We start from the raw sequence: 19,882 nt of genomic DNA, 5'->3' as shown, positions 1-19,882 counted from the left end.
TGCCTCCTGAGCCTGACTCAGTGGCCACAGAAATCAGTGGGAATCATGGTTTAGAGCCAAAGCCATTGGCAGTGCCATCAGCTCTAGCCGCTCCAAAGCTGAATGTTGGTGTTGCAGGACTAGTTTCAGCAGATTCGCATTCCTAAATGTGCCTTCTTTCTGCCTCGTGCAAAGTCTTCCTCGCTGAAATTTCAAAGTTGAGTGCTTAGTAGGCAATTAATCATATCTAATCTGCAGGCAGGCAGACGTACTTTCACTTTGGAACACTTTCCCCATCAAACACGCAGTAAAATCCGGTCTATGCAGACTTGGGAAAGTGAGGGAAATCATTAATATCCACAGTTGACTGTGCTTGGTGAAGGCATCGTAGCGCTGCTCCCACCATTCCCTTCCTTTTGACCTGCACTCCCCGTGTGCTCTTTCCATGATAAGCCTTGTCGTGATCGGACCACAGCTTCTGTGCCAAGTTCATACAGCAGCACTTTGACAAATGAGCATCCTGTGGGATACAGCTGGGAAATGCTGAAGGAATCTTACTGTAACACACAGGTTCCCGTGCCTGGCCTCCCTGTGTCACGAGAGCTGAAAAATCTGAAAAAAATAGTTTCTTCTTTGCCAGTGTCTTCTGCAAGGACCCTGCTACACCGAGCTTCTCCTGCTGGGACATCCACGGGCTTCAAACAGTGCTGGGCTTTGGGGTTTTGGAGTGGAAATATCATTTGATGTTGCTGTGTAAGATGCTGACTGTCGTCTGGTTTGGGCCAGACTGGGACATCTTCCCAGAGAGACGTGAGAAGTTTCCATCTCTGCAGCTAAACCAGAGGAACAGCACACACCTTGCTGTGGCAAGGCAGAGCTGGATGCCCGACTCCAATTAGCCTTCATGGGCAGTATCAGTGGGACAGCTGAGAAAGGCTCTCATCTCCCATCCCACCAGTGGAGCGGGCAGTGAGCTGGGGGGGCAGGAGCCTGGTGGTTGCTGAGAGCAGCCCTAGTGTGAGCGTGTGCCTGTGCAGCTCTGTGCAAAGAGCCCGGTGCTAACTGAGCCGGAGACCTGACCGCAGCCTTTGGCCTCTGCCACCTCTCTGTTCCCAGTGAAGCCTCCCGGACCCTTCCATCTCTGGAGTCCATCCAGAAGGTGTTTGAGCAGCAGCTGCACCCTGGCATCCATCAGCGCTCACAGGTAAGCTGGCTGGAAGGTGGGAGATGAGAACAGAGGCATACAGGTAGTTGGCCCCTGGGGAAAGGAAGGGCTCTGATATCCCAGCAACGCTTTGGTGGGTTGCAGGTGGTGAGTTACAACCTATGTTCTCTTTAGCCTCACATTGGCTGCAATGCAGAGGGCACACAGTGAGTTACACCCCACAGTTTCACTTATCCCATAGTCTCCTCTGCCTGCTTCCCTTCTGCCCCAGAGGAAAATGCAGCAAACCTGAGGACTTCTGTCCCCCCATCCTCCCTCTGTCTGCAGGCTATGACTGCGCCTTTGTCTTTCCACACACTTCAGGATGTTTGACTGCCAAATCACTCTTACCCAAAGCCCACCTAAATCCTCTGACTTTGCCCTCCCCATCAGTAGCCCAGAAATACAGAAGTCCAGGACCGAGCCCTGCACTTGGTCATGCAAACCTGTCTCCCAGCTGACTCCCTTGCATGTCCATACCTGTAGCCTCTAGGTTTGCAAATTTGCCCTTCAGTCCTGCCATACGTCTGTACGTTCAGCCAAACGCCGTGCCTTCGTGCTGCTCATTACAGATAAGAGACTTCCAGGCAATGCTCTGTGGGTTTGGTAATTATACATCCCTCTCTTTTTGTTTCTGTGTTGTGGTTATCAGATGCTTGGTGAAGCCAGTCCAGTCAATATTGTACTGAAACTCAATCAGCTGGTCTCATTGCTGTCTTCCATTGAGGAGAAGGTAGAGTTTTATCTATCTTACACTGTTTTCATGTCATCTGTTCCTCTATTTACACATCTCATGTGTCTCTGGCTCATTATAAGTGCACAGTAAGATTCCTCTGCTCCGACTTCCTTACCCTCGGGGTAGTGCACGACTCAGTACACACGGGTTCTTTTCCAGGTGAAAACACTGTTGATCGAAGGTCCTGATTCAACACACCGCCGTTCCCTCATCCCCCCTGTAACTTTTGAGGTAAACATTCTTCTTTAACAACGCTCACCAGAATGTAGAGGGACGGCCGTGCGGATTTATGTCAGTCTCTCAGTTCTGTGCTGTGCTGCCTCAGAGATAACACAGCTGTTCCTATTTGCACCATGCAAATGCTTAAGAGATAACTAGTGGGATTGGCATAATGATGTACGTGTCTGTCAATTCAGGCAAATGTTATATTTTGTAATACATGCGACTGGGGTGCATAAGATTATCTCTGTTTTCTGATAGGTGAAAGCCGATTCTCTGGGAATTTTCTCAAAAATACATCTCAAGGTTGACGTGGAAATGGGAAAACTGATTATCAAGAGAGCTAAGGATGGCCCAGAAGACAAATTTTATACTCATAAGAAAAGTAAGATACTTAAGGTCACAAATGTGGGACCAGATGCTTGGTCCCATGGATGATGGAGGATGGGCAAGAAGATAGGAAGGCCTGCCTGGCCCTGGGTGCTGTGTGAGCTCCAGGCAGACCTGGCTGCCTATTCCCAGAGCAGCCTGTAGACAGCAGGGACTCAATACTGGTGTTACCAGCTTTCACAGACTGTTTTAAAGGGCAATCTGCCTGGCCTCCTGGTCTAAAAGAAGAGCAGGTTTTGATGGAAGATTGATTATCCTTAGAGCTGGTTGCAGTAGAACAATTTTCTACTAAAAGCAGTATTGGAAGCTGGAAAGAAACATGCTGTATGTTGACTCCTGTGATAATCTTTGATGGTAAAAAGCCAGATACTCAGTTTCAATACCACAGTACAGAGTGTCTTCCCTTGATTTTTGTTTTTATATGTGAATCAATATCTTTACCAATGAGCAATGCTAGTTTGGGCTGTGGAGGCCCAAGTCAAACAGCTTTCCTTTGCCTCTGATGTTTCTAGACAGACAGCTCTTTGAAGATTCCTATCGATTTTTTTGTCATACCCCAGTCTTCCCTGAACAGCACTGCCAAAACCAGTAGGATTTATCAAGGAGAAAACTATGCCCTTGGGCTCTCCCCTCTGTAGAAAATCTCTCTGTTGCTGGCAATGACTGACAAGATCAGCTTTCATGTACGGTTTTCTCCAGCTCGTGTTCATAATTATCTAGTTGCTATTTCAGATGGGGATTATTCACCTTTACCATCAAATGGGATTCTATCTCCTCATTGCCAGATGGGGAAAGAATGTAAGTAGGCAGAGAGGTTGTCTGCAGGCTTCACATCAGACTACAGGGCTCAGTATGGACAAAAGCTCCAGGCAGGAGGAATCTGGGGCCTCTGCTTCAAGGGCAGGGTCCATTCCTGTAGGGAACAGGATTAAGCAACATTAAAGTGGAGTCAGGCAGGACAAAGTCAGCCCTAGACATAAAAGACCGTGTAAGTCCTGAGTCTGGGTTTGAATCTTAGTTTTGGTGGGATTCTAGCTTCAGTGATCACAGCTCATGCCACCCAGTCTCTGTTTAGTCTTGCAGCTTATCAAGTCTCAGAAGGTCCCTAACAAACTGGTCATCGTGCTGGAAACAGAAAAAGAAAAAACACAGCGGAAGGAATATGTTTTTTCTGATTCCAAGGTAAATACACAGCGTTTCCTTCATGCCAGCCTGGATCAGATCTGTGGGGGGAGAAGGTACAAAGGGCATTCTTTATCAGTAAAAGAAACTGTTGAAGGATGTAGTTGGCTTGGCAAAAATGAAATTTCTTTGTTCTGGACACATACAGAAAATGGAAAAATGCACACTGTACAGGGAGATAGTGGAGAGGGCAGACATGCCTTGGTGATGTCACTTAGGCAGGAGCAGAACAGACAATCAGCAAGAAGTGAGAGAGGCAAAGAAGAGTCTGACCTTCTGCAGCTGCAGAAAGGTTTCTAAAAACAAACAAGAGGGAAGCCTAGGCTTCCTTCTGGCTGGCTCAGCACTCATTAAAATAATGGACAAGCTAAGAGCCTATGAAAGTACCACAGGAAGGAGAGCCTCTTTGAAGGTTTCAGGATGGTGGGGAGGTAATCTGCCCTCCAAGTGTGCTGGGAGTTTCCTGGCCCAGCTGGTTTTTCAGGAGATTGTATTCTTGGAGTTATGCATCCCATTAATTGTCTCTGCTCCTCCCTGTCTAGAAGAGAGAAGGGTTCTGCCAGCTTCTGCAGCAGATGAAGAATAAACACTCCGAGCAACCAGAGCCTGATATGATCACTGTCTTCATTGGGACCTGGAATATGGGTAAGGGCTCCATTCTGATATGGGCATTCCTTCAGACTTCCACCACAATGTGCTGTGCTCTCCTGCCACGACAGGTCCACACACTGTGTTCAGTAGCAGATCCACATGCCAGGGTCTTCCAGTGAGACAGAAAGAGAGGAAGCTTATCTCTAGGCTTATTCTTGTGTGTGGTTTGATACTTTCCATGCCACACAACCATATAGCTGGCCCTGATGGGTGCTGAAGGATTCCTCCACTATAGGAAATCGTGGCTTGCACAAAGCTGATGCAGCAGTCCACACCATTATCTGTCCCATCAAAAGGCCAGGAAGCACATCCAATAACTGCATGCCACCTAACCAGGGACTGCTTGTGTAAAACCTCGAAAGCAAGCAGGATGTCTGTGATATTTAGAGAACAGGAGCAGGGTGTATTTGAGGACAGTGGAATTTTGAGTTAATTTTCCCATCTGTGGAGAAAGCTCTTTTTCAATGCTGTGAGCTCAGCTGTTTGAGCTCATTCATAGTTGATGGGTAAGGTGAAGGCAGGCCAGGAGAGAAGCCCTCAGCCTTTATGCTCAGCTAACCTTGGCCTTGGTAAGCTAATAAAACAAGGAAGATGGTCAGAGCCTCTCCTTATCACAGCGTCAGGTGGGTTTGACATCTTCATCAACTTAGAATATTCTGCCCTGGCTGACAGGAAACTGGTACTGGACAAAGTGAATGGGAAGCTTATAGTTTCTATCCCCTTGTGTGTATTAATGAGTTTTCTGTGTCCTGGGTTTGGCTGAACATGCACTGACTTACTCTGGTGTTTGATCTGTTAATTAAAGGCGCTGCTCCTCCCCCAAAGAAGATCACCTCGTGGTTTCTCTCCAAGGGGCAGGGGAAGACCCGAGATGACACCGCTGACTACATTCCTCATGACATCTACGTCATTGGCACTCAGGAGGATCCCCAAGGAGAGAAGGAATGGCTGGAGACCCTGAGACAATCCCTGCAGGAAATCACCAGCATCAGCTTCAAAGTGGTGAGGAGTTATTCTAGTCATTGCACATAGCTCAGGCATACGAGGAGAGCACATGTTGTGCCAATAAAAGAGGCAGAAGAATAAATAGCACTTTGCCTACGCTTCCTCCCCTTCCCTCCCCTTATTGTCATCACATTTGGCTAAGGGAGAGCAAACCGAATCTGCCTGTGGACTCCACAGCATCCTCTCCTGGAGCTGGCTGAAGGACGTGTTGCTCCAGAGAGTGCCCCTCTGACCAAAGCACCCTGCCCTGCAGCTGCCCTGCCCCCAGCCTGCCAGCAAGGGGCAGCTGCTGAGCACTGGAGTCGAATGGTGATGGTGTTTTGACTTCCATAAGGAAGGAGTCTGGAACTTTCTGAGCCAGCTGTAGGCTAGATCTCGCCCTTGGCTGTTGCACTTCCAAACCAGGATGTAACAGCACATAGGCACCATTATTAAAAAAAACCCACAAACACAAACCTTAAGCCTTATTGAGACCAGGCTTGGACATTTCTTAGTTCAGAAATGGTAAGAAACACATCTAAACATACTTGGAAGGCCAAAGGAGAGTGGGACTTTTATTAATAACTGTCATGGTGATTGGGAAACCGTATATTGTGCAAGCAAAGCAATTCAAAGACTACTAGAAAATAGCAGTAGAAAATAGCTAGGCCCTTCCTCCCACCTTTGATTAAATAACTGAGTGACAGATTCCAAGAACAGGAAGAAAATCTTTGCAGGAAAGTGCTAGAGAAGAAGTCAAGAAAGCTGCAATTACAGCACAGCTTGCAGGTCTGTGCAGAAATGTAAGCCTTGACCTTCCCATCCCTGCAGATAGCAATCCATACCCTGTGGAATATCAGGATTGTTGTACTGGCCAAGCCAGAACATGAGAACCGGATCAGCCACATCTGCACAGACAACGTGAAGACAGGCATTGCCAACACACTGGGTAAGGAGCAGATCTGGCTAACCCAGAGGGCTGACACATGCTCAGTCCGTGCCAGTCCCGTCCTTGAGACAGAACTCTGACTGCATCTTACCTTGTAAGAGAGGAAATCTGTGTGTGTGTATACCCTAGCTTCTATATTCCCAGCAAATGCCTTTGGCCATGCTATTGCTCTTTTTTGGGTTTCAGAAGGAAACGGCATTTCTTTCACTTCAACTGATTTTCTTTCATATCCTCCAGAAGATTTGTTACCACGCTGTATGCAGCATCTACTAATTCTTTCTGTGCTGATTAAGTCAACTGATTTCTCCATCCTTCACTCAAGATGCACTCGGTGTTTCTTTATCTTTGCTAGACTCAGTCCGGAGGTGGATTGATTTCTTGACATTTTTGGCTTATCTTTTTCCAGGTAATAAAGGAGCTGTGGGGGTGTCGTTCATGTTTAATGGAACCTCCTTTGGGTTTGTTAACAGCCATTTGACTTCAGGAAGTGAAAAGAAACACAGGTAAAATATGTCCTCTTCTCTCCCAAGAGGATGTTGAGCCATTGGGTGGAACTGTCTGAGCCATGGAGGAGGGCCCACCAGACAGCTGCAGGCCTGTCTTCTGGCCCCTAAAAATGCATTAAATGTAGGAAGGCCATTCCCATCCAGGAATAATGCACTGAAGGGTGCTGTCTCCTCTCTGTAGGGAGTCCTGTGAGCATAGGAACTGCACCCTGGGGCACAGCTGAGAAGGATCCTGTTAGGGTGAACGTGCTGTGAGGAATACAGGGAATTATCTCCATGGTGGCTAATTCTCTGTGCTGAGCCGTGAAATGAATCTCCATAGTCTAGGCTTTGTGCAGCAGAGGGCTGGAAGGCAGAGATCTTGACATTGGTTGGAGTTTTGTGCCCATGCTGGGAAGAGCTGGAGCAGAATGGTCTTGAAAGCAAAGAGGAGTTGAAATGAAGTAGGTAGCTGCGCCATCTTTACTGAGTGCAGGACCCAGAAAGCAAATGGCATGGGATTTCTGCTCTGGGTCTTCCATCAGTGGAGTTAACTTCTATGAAAAAGTTCCCCAATGCCTGGAATAGCTGCTAAAGTCAAATAATGTGTTTGCTGCTGAAAGCTGAAGGCAACAGTGTAATGGTGGGCTTGTAGGACATGTAGCTCAAAAAAGCACAACCCTAGGAGCAAAATTGGCTTTGGAACAGCTTTCGACCCTTTTGATTCCGTTGGAAACAATCTGTCGCCCAGGGCAGAGCAGTCAGGATATGCCCCTTGCCCTCTTGTCCCCCAGCTCTCCCATCCCCAAGGTGCAGAGTAAGGGAGGGATGGCAAGTGCTGCGCTTCAGAGCTGCTCTTCTCTGGATGTTGAGCCAGATCAGTTTCTGCCTGGCAAAGCAGCATTCTCTGCCAGCCCAGGCATTTAGAAATTGCATGGCAATTTAGGATGTCAGGCAGATGTTTCTTGTCTTGACAGACGCAACCAGAACTACACGAGCATCCTGCGCTTCCTGACGCTGGGAGATAAGAAACTGAGTCCGTTTAACATCACTCATCGCTTTACTCACCTCTTCTGGCTGGGAGACCTGAACTACCGCGTGGAGCAGCCCCCAACGGTTAGGGACTGCACGATCCCTGCAGAGACAAAACATGACGTTGCTATAGAAGCACTCTCTTTTTCTAATCTAGAGCAACATGACATAAAAAGTGGCAGAAAGAGGGGAGGCAGGAGGGATTCCCTAGGTACAGTGTGACACCCGCTGAGGAAGAGTAAGGAAATCCCCTTTGGCTTCTCCAAGGATGGATCTTGGGTGTACCCAGGAATGCCACCTGACACTGCTGCTGCATCTGTCTCTGAAGGGCTAGATGCAGAGGCTGCCCTTCTGCTCTGTTGGATTAGCTTTAAGTGGCTCATAACAGGCCTCAGAAACAGGCTAGCCATACTATACACTGGTCAGGCTTCAGTGAGCAGGAGACAACAGCGAGCTCAGTGCTGGTGTGAAGCTGACAGTCCATGTGTTTGTGTGTGTGTGCATGCTCACGCAGCGGATAAGTGAACATTTTAATGCCAGTTTTGACAGAGAAATGCTCAGCCACATAGCAAAGGTTGGGGCCTTCCAGTAAGTGGAAAGTGGGGAGGTGATGAGCTGTATGGCTCTGTGGAACTGCTCAGGAGCATTTGCTGGCTTACCCGTGAGGGAGCATTTCAAAGAAGGTCTTACATCATCTGCAGCTCTGCTGTTTCCCTGTTGGCAGGAAGCAGAGAATATTATCCAGAAGATCAGGCAGCAGCAATATCCGGAGCTGCTGGCTTTCGACCAGCTTCTCATAGAGAGAAAGGACCACAAGGTGTTCCTGCAGTTTGGTAAGGTTCTATTTCAGCAGCAGGTTCCTCTCCTATTCCCAGCACCTTCCTCAGCTGGATCAAGTGTGGGGCATACAGAGCAGTGCCTGCCCTGCCCCGTGGGGGTTCTCAATAGGCCGGGCTGTAACACAGCTGTCTCTCTATTTTAGAGGAAGAAGAGATTACTTTCGCTCCCACCTACCGTTTTGAAAGGGGGACCCGAGAGAAGTATGCTTACACCAAGCAGAAAGCAACAGGGGTAGGTGAAATCTGATTTCCCTTCTGAAGTATATAGCAGAGCTGGGAAGGTGACCCCCACTGAACAAAGTGACCCAAACCAATCTCTCCATTTTCCGCACTCAGATCTTTTTGAAAGGACAATGCAGACAAAAAGATTTGACACAAATCTTTAGCGTTTGCGCAAGTGAATTTCTTTTCTTTTGTGAAAATGTCCTTTCACTTCTTCTTGACATCAGTTCTCCCTTGGTTTCATTGCAGATGAAGTACAATTTGCCATCCTGGTGTGATCGAGTGCTCTGGAAATCATACCCCATGGTGCACGTTGTGTGTCAGTCCTATGGTGGGTAGATAACAGCTTGTAGATAGCAAAGCAATCAGTCTGAAACGGAAATGATTCAGAGCAGAGTCTGTAGGAATCTCCCAGCGCTGCCAGGCACTCAGCATAGAGGGACCTGGTGTTAAACCGGGCAGACCAGAGCCAAATCTCTTTGCCTGTAACCATGCAAAGTTAAGAATTCATTCTGCTATACTTTTTTATGCAGAATGCCACTCACACAGCTGTAGTTGTCCAGCTTTAGGTTGCACTGTAGGATCCCTTTACACCAGTCATTTCTTGGCAACAACAACCGCACTGTGTGGTGTTACCACCAGGAGCTCCTTACTCAGTGGTGCCAGCAGGACAGATCCTTTGCCCAGCCTGCAGAGCTGGAGCTGCAAATTTCTATCAGTTCACAGTCCTGAAGGACTGCACGGTACCAGGTGCTTGCCTGTTCCCTTTCTTGCACAGAGCTTCAGAAAAGTCTGCTGTAGGGAAGAGGGAAACACGCAAGACCTGTTTAATTAAGACCTAGATACCAGTTCCTGAAATTTCATTGACTGTGTGTAGTTCTAAATATGTGGGTATGAAGCTGTTGATTTCCTACGTATGGGGTTGGAATGAGGGCTGTAGGCTAAGGGATGAGCTGGGCTGATCTGATCACGCAGCCTCTGCTGATGCAATGTGCTGTTAAGTAAGTACCTCTGTACGGATGGCATCTGGCTGTTCCTGTTCTGCTCAATGAGCTGGGCTTGCTGGAACTGGAAATGTGCTTAGACAGTGCCTAGACATTGCTCGCCCCACTGCTAATCTTGGGCCATAACAGCCACGTGTTCCTGTGTGATTTCAGAGCTGTGCACCTGTAAGCAAGAGCACTACAGGTGCTTTTTGTTTTGAGGAAACCTGTGTTGGCAGCTGCTTGCAAAATGATATAGTAAAGTTTTGTCTATTCACCAAATCTTCATGTATTTTGACAGAAGTGTTACATTCCTATACTATACTATACTAACATGAGATTATGTATAAATACCTTAGGCTAGAGGCAGGTAGCACAGCTCCACTTACATTTTCTGGAAAATTGCCAAACAGCATTGCTACTGCAGTGATCCCAGTGGGGAATCCACTGGGCAGTAACCATCTCCCTTTGCTGTTGGCAGGCTGCACCACCGACATCACCACCAGTGACCACAGCCCTGTCTTTGCCACCTTTGAAGTGGGAGTGACCTCACAGTTTGTTTCAAAGAACGGTTAGTCAGACCGAGGGCACACGCGCTGTGCTGCCTTGCACACATGTCTTTGTGGATATAAAACACGTGTTGTATATGTTGAAAGAAAAAGCTGATTCCTTAGGAGTGCACTCGAAAATGCCTTCTCTCTATCTCCTGTTAGTCATGTACTTATTTCTCTCCTCTTTCCTAGACTCCAAGTACATGAACACCCAAGGGGAGATAGAGTTCCTGCACTGCTTCGCTACGCTGAAGACCAAGTCTCAGACCAAGTTCTACATTGAATTTCACTCCAGCTGCTTAGAAAGTAAGGGTTTGCCCATCCTTATTCCCTCTGTCACGTCTGCAGCTTGCTTGGATTGATTTCCCTTCTTGTACACAAACAGCTGTGTAAGTCAAGGCAAAAAAAAAAAAAAAAGGATGTGCTAGAGATGTGTTGTATTCCACAAGTTATCCTATACTATCCATCATACTAGCACCTATAATCCATGCTTAAGACCTTTTGCCATTTCTTTCATCTTGTCTGGCAACCTGATCACCTCTTCCTTGAAGAGAAACATGTTTTCCTTGCTTCTGCACACAGAAAAGCTCTACTTGGCAAATGATTGCTCGATCTCTTAGCCATGCCTGCTCCAAGTGATCAGCTGCTTTCAAAATAAAGCATCTGCTTTGAGCTAATAAAAATAATACGATTCTCATGGTCTGAAAAGAATAAATCAGAAGATCAGATGAAAGAGAAAGGAAGAAAGGATGTGATGGTTCTGTGACTGGGACTGTGTACCTACCAGGGCTATCTATTCTGTCCTCTGTCCCCGTGCTGCAGGGCCGAGCCTCAGCTGTTTATGTAACACAAGCCTGTATGCCCTTACTGTGTTTTTTTAAGTGATTCCCATCACAGGACTGCTCTTCTAAGTGGGACAGCGTGCCTTCGGTGTATGCTTCATCACTTTGTCGCGTGTCAGAGAGCTGTGTCAAAGACAGTTCCATAAAAGATTATTTTTTTGGCTGTATCAAAATTTGCATACATTTCTATGGAAACAGTGTATTGCAAATCTTAAATTAGAATTTCAAAAGTGTGCTATCTTGAGTGGCGTAGGAAGAGCTGTCATGTTCTTATCCTACAGCCCATGGGTGCACTGAGCTTTTCAGTGCCAAGTTTAACTGTAAAATAGAACTCTGTAACGATGCCCTGTTAAGACCACTTGTAAATTGACGATGTAAACATTCAGCCAAAGTTCAAACATTTTGCTTCTTAACACTTTTAAAACCTGTGCCCAAGTGGGAAAATAATGGCTAGCATTTGGAGATCCAGCATCTGAAAAGGGTTTGAATCCAAGTTCTTGCTGTCTCTTGTCTGGTGAACTCTTTTCTCATCCCTTTGCAGGCTTTGTAAAGAGCCAGGAAGGAGAAAATGAGGATGGAAGTGAAGGGGAGCTTGTGGTCAAGTTTGTGGATGCTCTTCCAAAGGTAAACTGGAAGCATCAACATGGAATAGAAGCCTTCTGCTTTGCTAAGCAACATTACATCCCAGAATCGCAGGGGGTGGAAGGGACCTCAAGAGACCATCAAGTCCATCCCCCAATCTTTTCAGAAATATTGCTGTCATGTTTTCACCCAAAAGCGTTTGTAAGAATGCAGAATGGACTCAAGACAAACTGCTTGTAAGAAAGAAAGGACTTTCCTGCCAGTATGCTTCTATCTGTACCAAGAATTTTGCTGGCATGATTAAGTCACTCAGGAGCATGACATTTTTCCTCACCTTTTTAGTGAGACAAAAAGCTCTGTCAGAAACAGGTTTTTTCTGTGAAAACTTACCCAAGTATTTTTGCCCGTGTTAAAAATACCACCAGTGGCCAAAGGGAGCGTTCTGTGCTTCAGTGTCCATTCCCTGAGATGGGAGCTGTTCTCTTTTTCCTGGCATGGCAAGAGCTGGTAGAACTGCCAGAGCTGCTGTATGTGGTGTAAATATGCACGTCAGTACCTTTCTGAATAGCCCCAAAGAACTGCTGACTCTACAATAAGTGATGGTAACAGACAGATTTTTGGGAACAGGCTATAATCAGAGAGCAGATCACTTCCTCCCAGAGCAATTTTTGCTCCTGCACTGTAGGAGAAAAATGCAGCTGAGCTCAACAGGAGTGTTTTGCCTGTAGAATCCTGGCTGCCATGCTGGGTAGGAGCAGGGGGGACTCTAGAGGTGTAACATCCTCAGACCTCCAAACATCACTGAAGAGGCTGAGCCTGGGCGTTACACGGTGCCCTCACAGCTCTGTCCAGCTGAATTGCTATCCTGGAACTGAGCGTAGGGAGAACTTTGTTCATGTAGATCGCCCCTTGTAGTGACCTACATTAACTTGTCTTTGCAGCTGACTCCAATTATTTCAGACCCAGAATACCTTCTGGATCAACACATCCTGATCAGCATTAAGTCATCAGACAGTGATGAATCTTATGGTAAGTGCTTAGCTCTAAAGTTCTGGATGAGTCAAAGTTGACTTAGATTTTCCTAAATCGCTGAAAGAGTGGGAGAGAACAGAACTAACTCCTATAGACTGAACATCTATGATGCTCTGACTTCTGATTTAGAACTCAATACATACAAAAATACATTGTGGGCAATATTTTATGAAGTAATGATGATTTGAGGTCTGTGAACGACAGTCGTCAATCTGTGTAAGCTTTACCAGCCCTAAAATACCAGTGGCTTAAAAAGAAAGCGCACTGTAGGAATTAAAGCAGGAGTCAGTCTGTATAAACGGGTTTAATCGGAACACGTAAATCCTATTTCACTTGCACTTACTCCTGGCTACTGAAAAGTCCTTGTCAGTGCTGCTTGCTTCCAAATTCTATGAGCCAGTGACTGCACACCTTGCCCAGAGAAGGTCTGTGCTGAAATCTCATTAACTGACAGAACAGTATCAGGCTTGTGTTTTCCTTACCAGTAATGGAAGCTCAGAATCCTGTAGTCACCTGCTGATGTCTGGAATGCCCAAATCCTTCACACATGTGTGAAATACCTCCGATTTCCCAAGAGGTATTACAGTCCTTACAGTGATCCAGAACTCCCAATAATCTCAGCCCTGTCTGCACAGATGTAGATGACTGACAAGACAGAGGGATTTCAGTGCTTTTTTTCTCAGTCTTGGGCTTATTCCTTGTTATCCTCTAGGGGAAGGCTGCATTGCCCTGCGAATAGAAGCAACAGAATCCTTAGTTCCTATCCATACTGTGCTGACACACCATGGTGAGAAAACAGGGGTCTTCCAAGGTGAAATCAAGTTACAAACATCACAAGGAAAACAAAGAGAGAAACTGTATGGTAAGGAACTAGATCATCTCTATGATGTTCACTGTAGAGTATTTCCATCCTGAAAAACAACTGTCAAGGAACTGAAAATTATCCTTGCAATTCTTTTGCTGTCAGCAAGATGGTGTGAGTATTGTTAATTCCCGAGGGTGTACCTGTATTCCTTCAGGAAAACACAGCAGTTGCATTTGTCTTTTTCTTTTTTATCATTCAAGAAAATTTGGCAGGCTGAGAGAGCCCCCTGTCTGTCACTGATACTGATTTTATTGAATGGTGATACCTTACCTCCACTTGCAGGGGCTATATGGTAAGGTGCTGAAGCTGTCCCTGATCTGGTCACCTTGGGAAGCATCTGCAAAGAGCATGTGTGGTTCTTAAGGAGCAGTTTCTCAGCTAAAAGATGGCAAACCTTTCTTATGGTCATCTTGCTGCCTGCTGTTCTCTTTCAGAATACCATTGACTCTTGATGGTAAAATGATGTGTATGTGACTGGGGGATCACAACCTTTGGTTGTATTTCAGGATAGACACTTTCTTATACAAACAAAACTTGATATGCAGTAGTAGGCACTTGAAAACATGATAGCAATGACTGTTTAGAACCAACTCCCTGTCATTGTGATACACACTGCCTTAATACAGCACTAATACAGAAAACTTGGGAAACCAGACTGTGGAGCTGCCCGACATTCTGGCTCTGCCTTTTCTCTCCTACAGATTTTGTCAAGATTGAACGTGATGAAATTGCTGGGCAGAAACCAAAGAACACGAACAACTTAGAGCTGAACAAAGACAGCGATCAGCTTAGCAGGTAAAGGGCAAATGGGTAAGTCAGCCACAGAAACCAAGTTGGTCAATACACGTGGAGCTGGGCTTTCTGTGGGAATGGATTTAATAGGCATGGTGAATGCTGGGGAGCTGACTGTGTGGCCCTCTGGCCTGGACTGGTCAGTGCTTCTGTGTCCAAAGCTCCAAAAGATGAGAATGCCTCAGTCAGACTGGGCCCTTGCATTGCATTTACACTTCACCTTAGAAAGGGCCCTTTTATTTCCAACAGAAAATCAAAATCTACTCATCTGATGGCCAAAGAGGCTGCAGCCATTGCTCGCTATAGGGGGAATGCTTCCTCTTCTCCAGACAGCCTGGCAAAGGAGGATATGTTACGGTAATCTGACGGCTTTGCCTCTGCCAGCTTGCAGCAGGATGCTGTGCTCAAATTGCCTTCTGCCTGCAAGCCTGTATGGGTCCACCTCGAGAGGCCAAATGTCTCCTGCCGTTTCAGCAGCACTTTCCTACGCTGTGCAATGTTGCCTAGCGCTGTTTCCCTGCCTCTTTTGCTTGGAGCCGTCCTGCTGCAGCTGCTGGGCTCTGGGCCCTTTAAGAGCCCTGTTTGCCCCTCCACGTGGCTGCAGAAGCTGAGTGCTGGCGCTCTCTGCAGCCTGCAGATGGAAACGTGGGGCTGGAGGAGGTATCCTTGACCCAGCCGCTTCCTCTCGGTGACCCAGGGGAGGGAGTTGCTAACAGGACTCCTACTTGGTCTCTGATTCTGAAACAACAGTGACAAAAGTATCGGTAATAATCCCAGTGGGTGGTATTGAATCAAAGCAATCAGTGGGCACTACCTCCTCAGTGGCTGGCGGAGCGACAGAATACACATTCTAACAGTCTTTCTTCTCTTCAGCAGCTGCACTCCCACAGACATCAGCAACCCCAACTACCTGGGGATGGCTGCTTTCCCTCAGCAACCATTTGCTGCCAGCCAGCTGAAGCAGGCACCGTCACCAGACCAGCCATCCTCTCTCTGGAACTACGAGCAGCAGCCCAAAGACAGCAGCTCTGTCATGGGACAGAGAGAGTCATCCTCCACATCGCCCTCCTTGTCCCCTCTGTCTCCAAAACCACCTCTGCAGACTCCAGTGAACAGAAGCATCTGTAATAGGAGTCAGGAGCACCTGTGAGTGTTTGCCTTCTGCTCTGGGGTAGTGCCTTTCTCTCCTGGTGTTCTGCAGCCACGGTTTCATTCTCCATTTGAACAGTTCAAGGGGCAGCACGTTCTATCAGCCTTTTATCTCTAGGATTAAATAAAGATAAGAGAAGGTCACAAGTGCAGGCATCAGATACTCAATCTAATGTCAGAGTTTCTCAGACTTTGGTGAAAGGAAAACCGGAGCTGTATGCATATGTTTGGTTTTCTACAAGCAGGGCTCTAGAGAGGAGGAAAAAGACAGCTGATGAAATGAAAGGGAAGAAAAGGGAAGAAATGAGCTTTCTAATGATGGGAAGGAGAGCTCCTTCACATGTCATGTGTGAAGTACTTCACCTGCTTTTCTGCCTCACTGCTATACAGATCTACAGCTTGCTGCAGCTGTGCCTGCATCTATCACAGGTCTTGCTGCAGAATTTCCACTCGGCACCTCAAAATGTCCTTAACAACTTAGTCAGCTGATGAGACCACTCCACCCTAGTGATTGTACGTGGTCTGGGTCCCTATTCCAGATCTTTTTGTAGTGACAGCCGCTTTCTGAGTCTGGGCTGGAGTGAAGAGCTAAATGTATTCAGCACAGTGTAAGCCAGAACTTGCAGAAGTCACAGCCACAATCTCTATGAGCCTGACAACCTTCACCATGCTCTCAGCCATCTGATCCTGCATATGGTGACTTCCAGAAAATAGCTTGAAGCAAGGAACACAGCTCAGCTGAACACACCCAGGAACATGTGCTTTTTAGCCCTCTGTCCAGTGATATTGTGGACAATCTTTTAAGCCCAGAGGAAAGCTTTCCCAGATCAGGTCAAGTCATACAAAACCCACAAAATCTCCCTTGTCCCATTGCATAACTGTGCCCTCTTTCCAGCCTTAACTCTAAGGATGCAGCTGTGAATGCACAGTGGTTGTCTCACCCTGCAGTGTACAGCTACTACTTACATGTTGTGCTTGTATTACTTACAGATTGAGCTTATAAGCAGGAGAAGAACCGGATTTTTACATGGGTGGATAGTGATAGGGCAGGGGGGAATGGATTTAAACTAAAAGACTGCAGATATGGGTTAGATGTGAGGAGGAAATTCTTTACTCTGAGAATGGTAGTTCTCAGAGTAAACTCTGGCACTGCTGCCCAGAGAAGTGTGGCTGCCCCATCCCTGGAGGTGCTCGGGGCCAGGCTGAATGGGGCCCTGGGCAGCCTGAGCTGCTGGGGGGCAGCCAGCCCACGGCTTGGAACTGGATAATTTTTAAGGTCTCTTCAAACCTAAGCCATTCTGTGATTCATTTGGGCGCATGAAGGCATTTTACCCCTTCCTTGGGAATACCATGTGACGTTGGTAGCAGGAGATTGACCTACTTGTACCGATCCAGCATGATGTTAGCTTTTATGTTAACTGTCCAGACAGCCATTTAAATCCTCCCTGCCAGTTCTGAAGATTGTTATTAATGTTTTAATTGAGATTTGTGTACGTTGCAGAGCCACTGAAGCACTGGGTACAGGTTGGATCAGTATCTTATCTCTGTTTAAAGAGAAGCCAAATGTCACTTTGACAAGACTGTAGTCCAGCATGGAGGTTGTACAGCACCATGTCTATCTGCATTCTGCTGTCATGGTAATAATAGAGATTAAACAAACAACCACAAAAAAGAAACAAACAAACAAAAAAAGGGTGCACAGTTCTGTTATCTCCCCCCCAAGGTTAATTTTTATCCCATTACTCATTTGTGCAGTATAATTTTATCAAGTTCATCTCCTCTTTAGTTTCTTTTTCAATCGTGCCTCTCTCTTGCACTTTACAAGTCTCCTTGTTACGATGCTTTGATGATTGCAGGCCACCTGACCTGGGGAAGAACATGGCAGAGCCTTTGCTTCAAGAAGAGGGACAGCAAAAGCCAGAGATGTTTGAGAACCCCCTGTATGGTTATACGGCCTCTAAGGGCAAGGCGGCACCAAAGAAAGAGCAGGACTACCCCAAGGCCTCGCGAAAAGAGCAGCTACCACTGCCTGAGCAGAGCTTTCACCTCACGAAGTCACAGGAGCCAGAGGGCAGCAAGAGCTCCAGCAAACAGCCATCGCCGCCCTTCCTGGTCCCCACGCAGCGCTTTCGCTCCTACACCTGCTCCAGCCAGTCTGAAGAAAAGAATATGGGCGAAAAGACTCAAGGCAAACCAAAGGCGGCTGCGTCGTCCGAAAACTCAGCGCTGCTCAAAAAATCGGTCAAGCCATTGAGGTCTGAGGTCAGCCCGGGTGTCCAAGGACAGCTCAGCAGGCCACCCCTGCCCTCCAAGAGCCGGGCAGTGCTGGACATGCAGAGCTCCAAGGGCCGAGACTACCGGGACAGTTCTGAGCTGCCGCACGCCGGCAAGCATCGGATAGAAGAGGGACCGCTCGGCAGGACAGCCACACCGGTGTGTGCCTTGTAGGAGCCAGGGGAGGGGAGTCCATAGGCTGTGGTGTCAGACCAAAAAGCTATGAGAGTAGAGCTGGCTTCCCTCTGTGTTTCCTGAGCGAACTCAGAGCACAGTCCCGCAAACCTATGGGGCTCACAGAAGGGGGTGTGAGTTTCTTCATGCTGCAGATGTCACGCTGTGAAACTGTAGCCTGAGTTTGAGTTGCTCCTGGGACATTGAAACCTGACGGCCAGAAGAGCAATGCAAATAGTCAGCTACTTTGTCATTGCTTCTTTGATCCATACTTCATAGTTTCTGAGAATGTCCAAACTTGGCCTGACAGCATGAAACCACACTGATAGGTTTGCTTTGCCGCAGTTAACAGAAGGATAATTAAACATACTTATCTATGGCAAACACCAGTAACAGTATTGTTCAAAAACATTGCTGTGCAGGAATAATCCCACACCAGGCTTCTGGGCTGGTTTTTTGGTTGGGTTTTTTATTTTTTTTTCAGAAAGTCATGATCTGGATGAAGAGTAAGAGATGTCTTAGTGAGTGAGTTCGGGACACAAAGAGAGCCCACTTGAGTGAGCTGTAAGGTTGTTCTTCTTCTCCATAAGAACTCACAGAACTGGCAGTAGACAAGCTGATGTCTTTCTCTTGTCTCTACAGTGAAAGCAACGTGGCAGATGGCACTCTGGGAAGAGACCTGATGGGAAGAAAGATGGAGATTACCGCCTTGTTCGCACTGAAAACCTCTGGTCTGGTTCTACAGAGACTGGGGGTCTTTATTTCTGAGAGTGTATCTCTCTATGATAATGAAAGTGTTCTCGCTGAGAAGTTTAGCCTGTGTTGCTCAGACCAAGAGGGGCCAGGACCACCGACCCAAGTTAGCCTTCTGTCACTATGGTACTCCCATTAAGAGGCAGGTGGCTAAGCACACACATTAGCAAATGTTTTGGAAAAAGAGGAAGGTACGGTGTGAGGACCAGGAGATGGAAGGGGGGGTGTATTTAGAGAACCCCTTTTTTTACAAAAGCAATTTTCTTTTGTTCTGTGCTGCAGCATTCCTAATAAAGAGTGATATGTAAAAGAAAGCATTCTGAAAGCGGTACAGCTCCAGAGTATGTCAAATCTGTGCAGTAGGGAGTTAGGGGAGGGTGGGAAAAGTGTTCTAATAACAGATATTGATGAATGTCACACACTGCCAGTGGAGCCAGCTTTGCTTCTTGTGTGAGCTTGCAGGCTGCATCTGTGCATCCATGCAGAGGGTGAGGGCTGGCCCTTGGCACGGTAGCTCCTTTTCCCATCCCCCCCTTTTTTTCCTAGCAGATAGTGTTTTTATACCCCTAAGAAACAAAGGGAAATGTCAAAACTACGTGCAGAAATGGGAAGGAATAGGCAAGGTCTATATGCAGCCCAGGAGTATAGCTGCCTAATGGGGAGGCAGCCATCCCGGCCTTCACTATGGCAAACACTCTGCTCTTGGAGGACACTGGCTGGCTGGTTTTGTAGCATTCTTAATAGATTAATGCTGACCTTACCGTACACTTTTGTTCATTGTTGGAGAATGAATAATGTTAACATAATTGTGATTTCTGTTATATTCGTGTCAAGTATTAATGCGGTGGTTGCAATTGGGCGATGCCCGTTTGTGACTTAATCATTGCTCTTGTTTCCATGTTGATTACTTAAAAATAATAAAATAGTCACTTTTCTGATCGTTCTTTGCTGCGAATTCAGAGCTACCGGCCAGCTTCATTTTGGAGCTATCAGTAGGCCATGCCCCAAAGGAA

At 46.9% G+C, this 19,882-nt stretch overlaps 1 protein-coding gene across 2 annotated transcripts in view; it reads left to right on the top strand.

Annotated features, from left to right (window-relative positions):
* INPP5D (inositol polyphosphate-5-phosphatase D) overlaps positions 1-19,812 on the top strand; it is a 45,456-nt gene extending 25,644 nt beyond the window's left edge. The window contains exons 6-28 of one of the 2 annotated variants that reach the window (XM_085232493.1): positions 1,096-1,183; positions 1,836-1,916; positions 2,079-2,150; positions 2,400-2,523; positions 3,604-3,710; positions 4,253-4,355; positions 5,167-5,363; positions 6,177-6,294; positions 6,701-6,797; positions 7,757-7,895; positions 8,536-8,644; positions 8,794-8,882; positions 9,122-9,203; positions 10,337-10,426; positions 10,599-10,712; positions 11,790-11,872; positions 12,772-12,859; positions 13,575-13,724; positions 14,429-14,522; positions 14,769-14,876; positions 15,396-15,665; positions 17,525-18,101; positions 18,759-19,812. In XM_085232493.1, coding sequence (XP_085088619.1) covers positions 1,096-1,183; positions 1,836-1,916; positions 2,079-2,150; positions 2,400-2,523; positions 3,604-3,710; positions 4,253-4,355; positions 5,167-5,363; positions 6,177-6,294; positions 6,701-6,797; positions 7,757-7,895; positions 8,536-8,644; positions 8,794-8,882; positions 9,122-9,203; positions 10,337-10,426; positions 10,599-10,712; positions 11,790-11,872; positions 12,772-12,859; positions 13,575-13,724; positions 14,429-14,522; positions 14,769-14,876; positions 15,396-15,665; positions 17,525-18,101; positions 18,759-18,761 — 2,983 coding nt within the window. In that variant the 3' untranslated portion in view covers positions 18,762-19,812. Of the gene's footprint in view, positions 1-1,095; positions 1,184-1,835; positions 1,917-2,078; positions 2,151-2,399; positions 2,524-3,603; positions 3,711-4,252; positions 4,356-5,166; positions 5,364-6,176; positions 6,295-6,700; positions 6,798-7,756; positions 7,896-8,535; positions 8,645-8,793; positions 8,883-9,121; positions 9,204-10,336; positions 10,427-10,598; positions 10,713-11,789; positions 11,873-12,771; positions 12,860-13,574; positions 13,725-14,428; positions 14,523-14,768; positions 14,877-15,392; positions 15,666-17,524; positions 18,102-18,758 lie in introns of both variants that reach the window. The other variant, XM_085232491.1, reaches the window with a different exon arrangement.
* Positions 19,813-19,882: the final 70 nt, after the last annotated feature.

Source organism: Meleagris gallopavo, chromosome 11 (assembly GCF_905368555.1).
Source record: "Meleagris gallopavo chromosome 11, MGAL_WU_HG_1.1, whole genome shotgun sequence".
NCBI classification, from domain to species: domain Eukaryota; kingdom Metazoa; phylum Chordata; class Aves; order Galliformes; family Phasianidae; genus Meleagris; species Meleagris gallopavo.
This window is presented reverse-complemented; position numbering and strand designations above follow the sequence as displayed.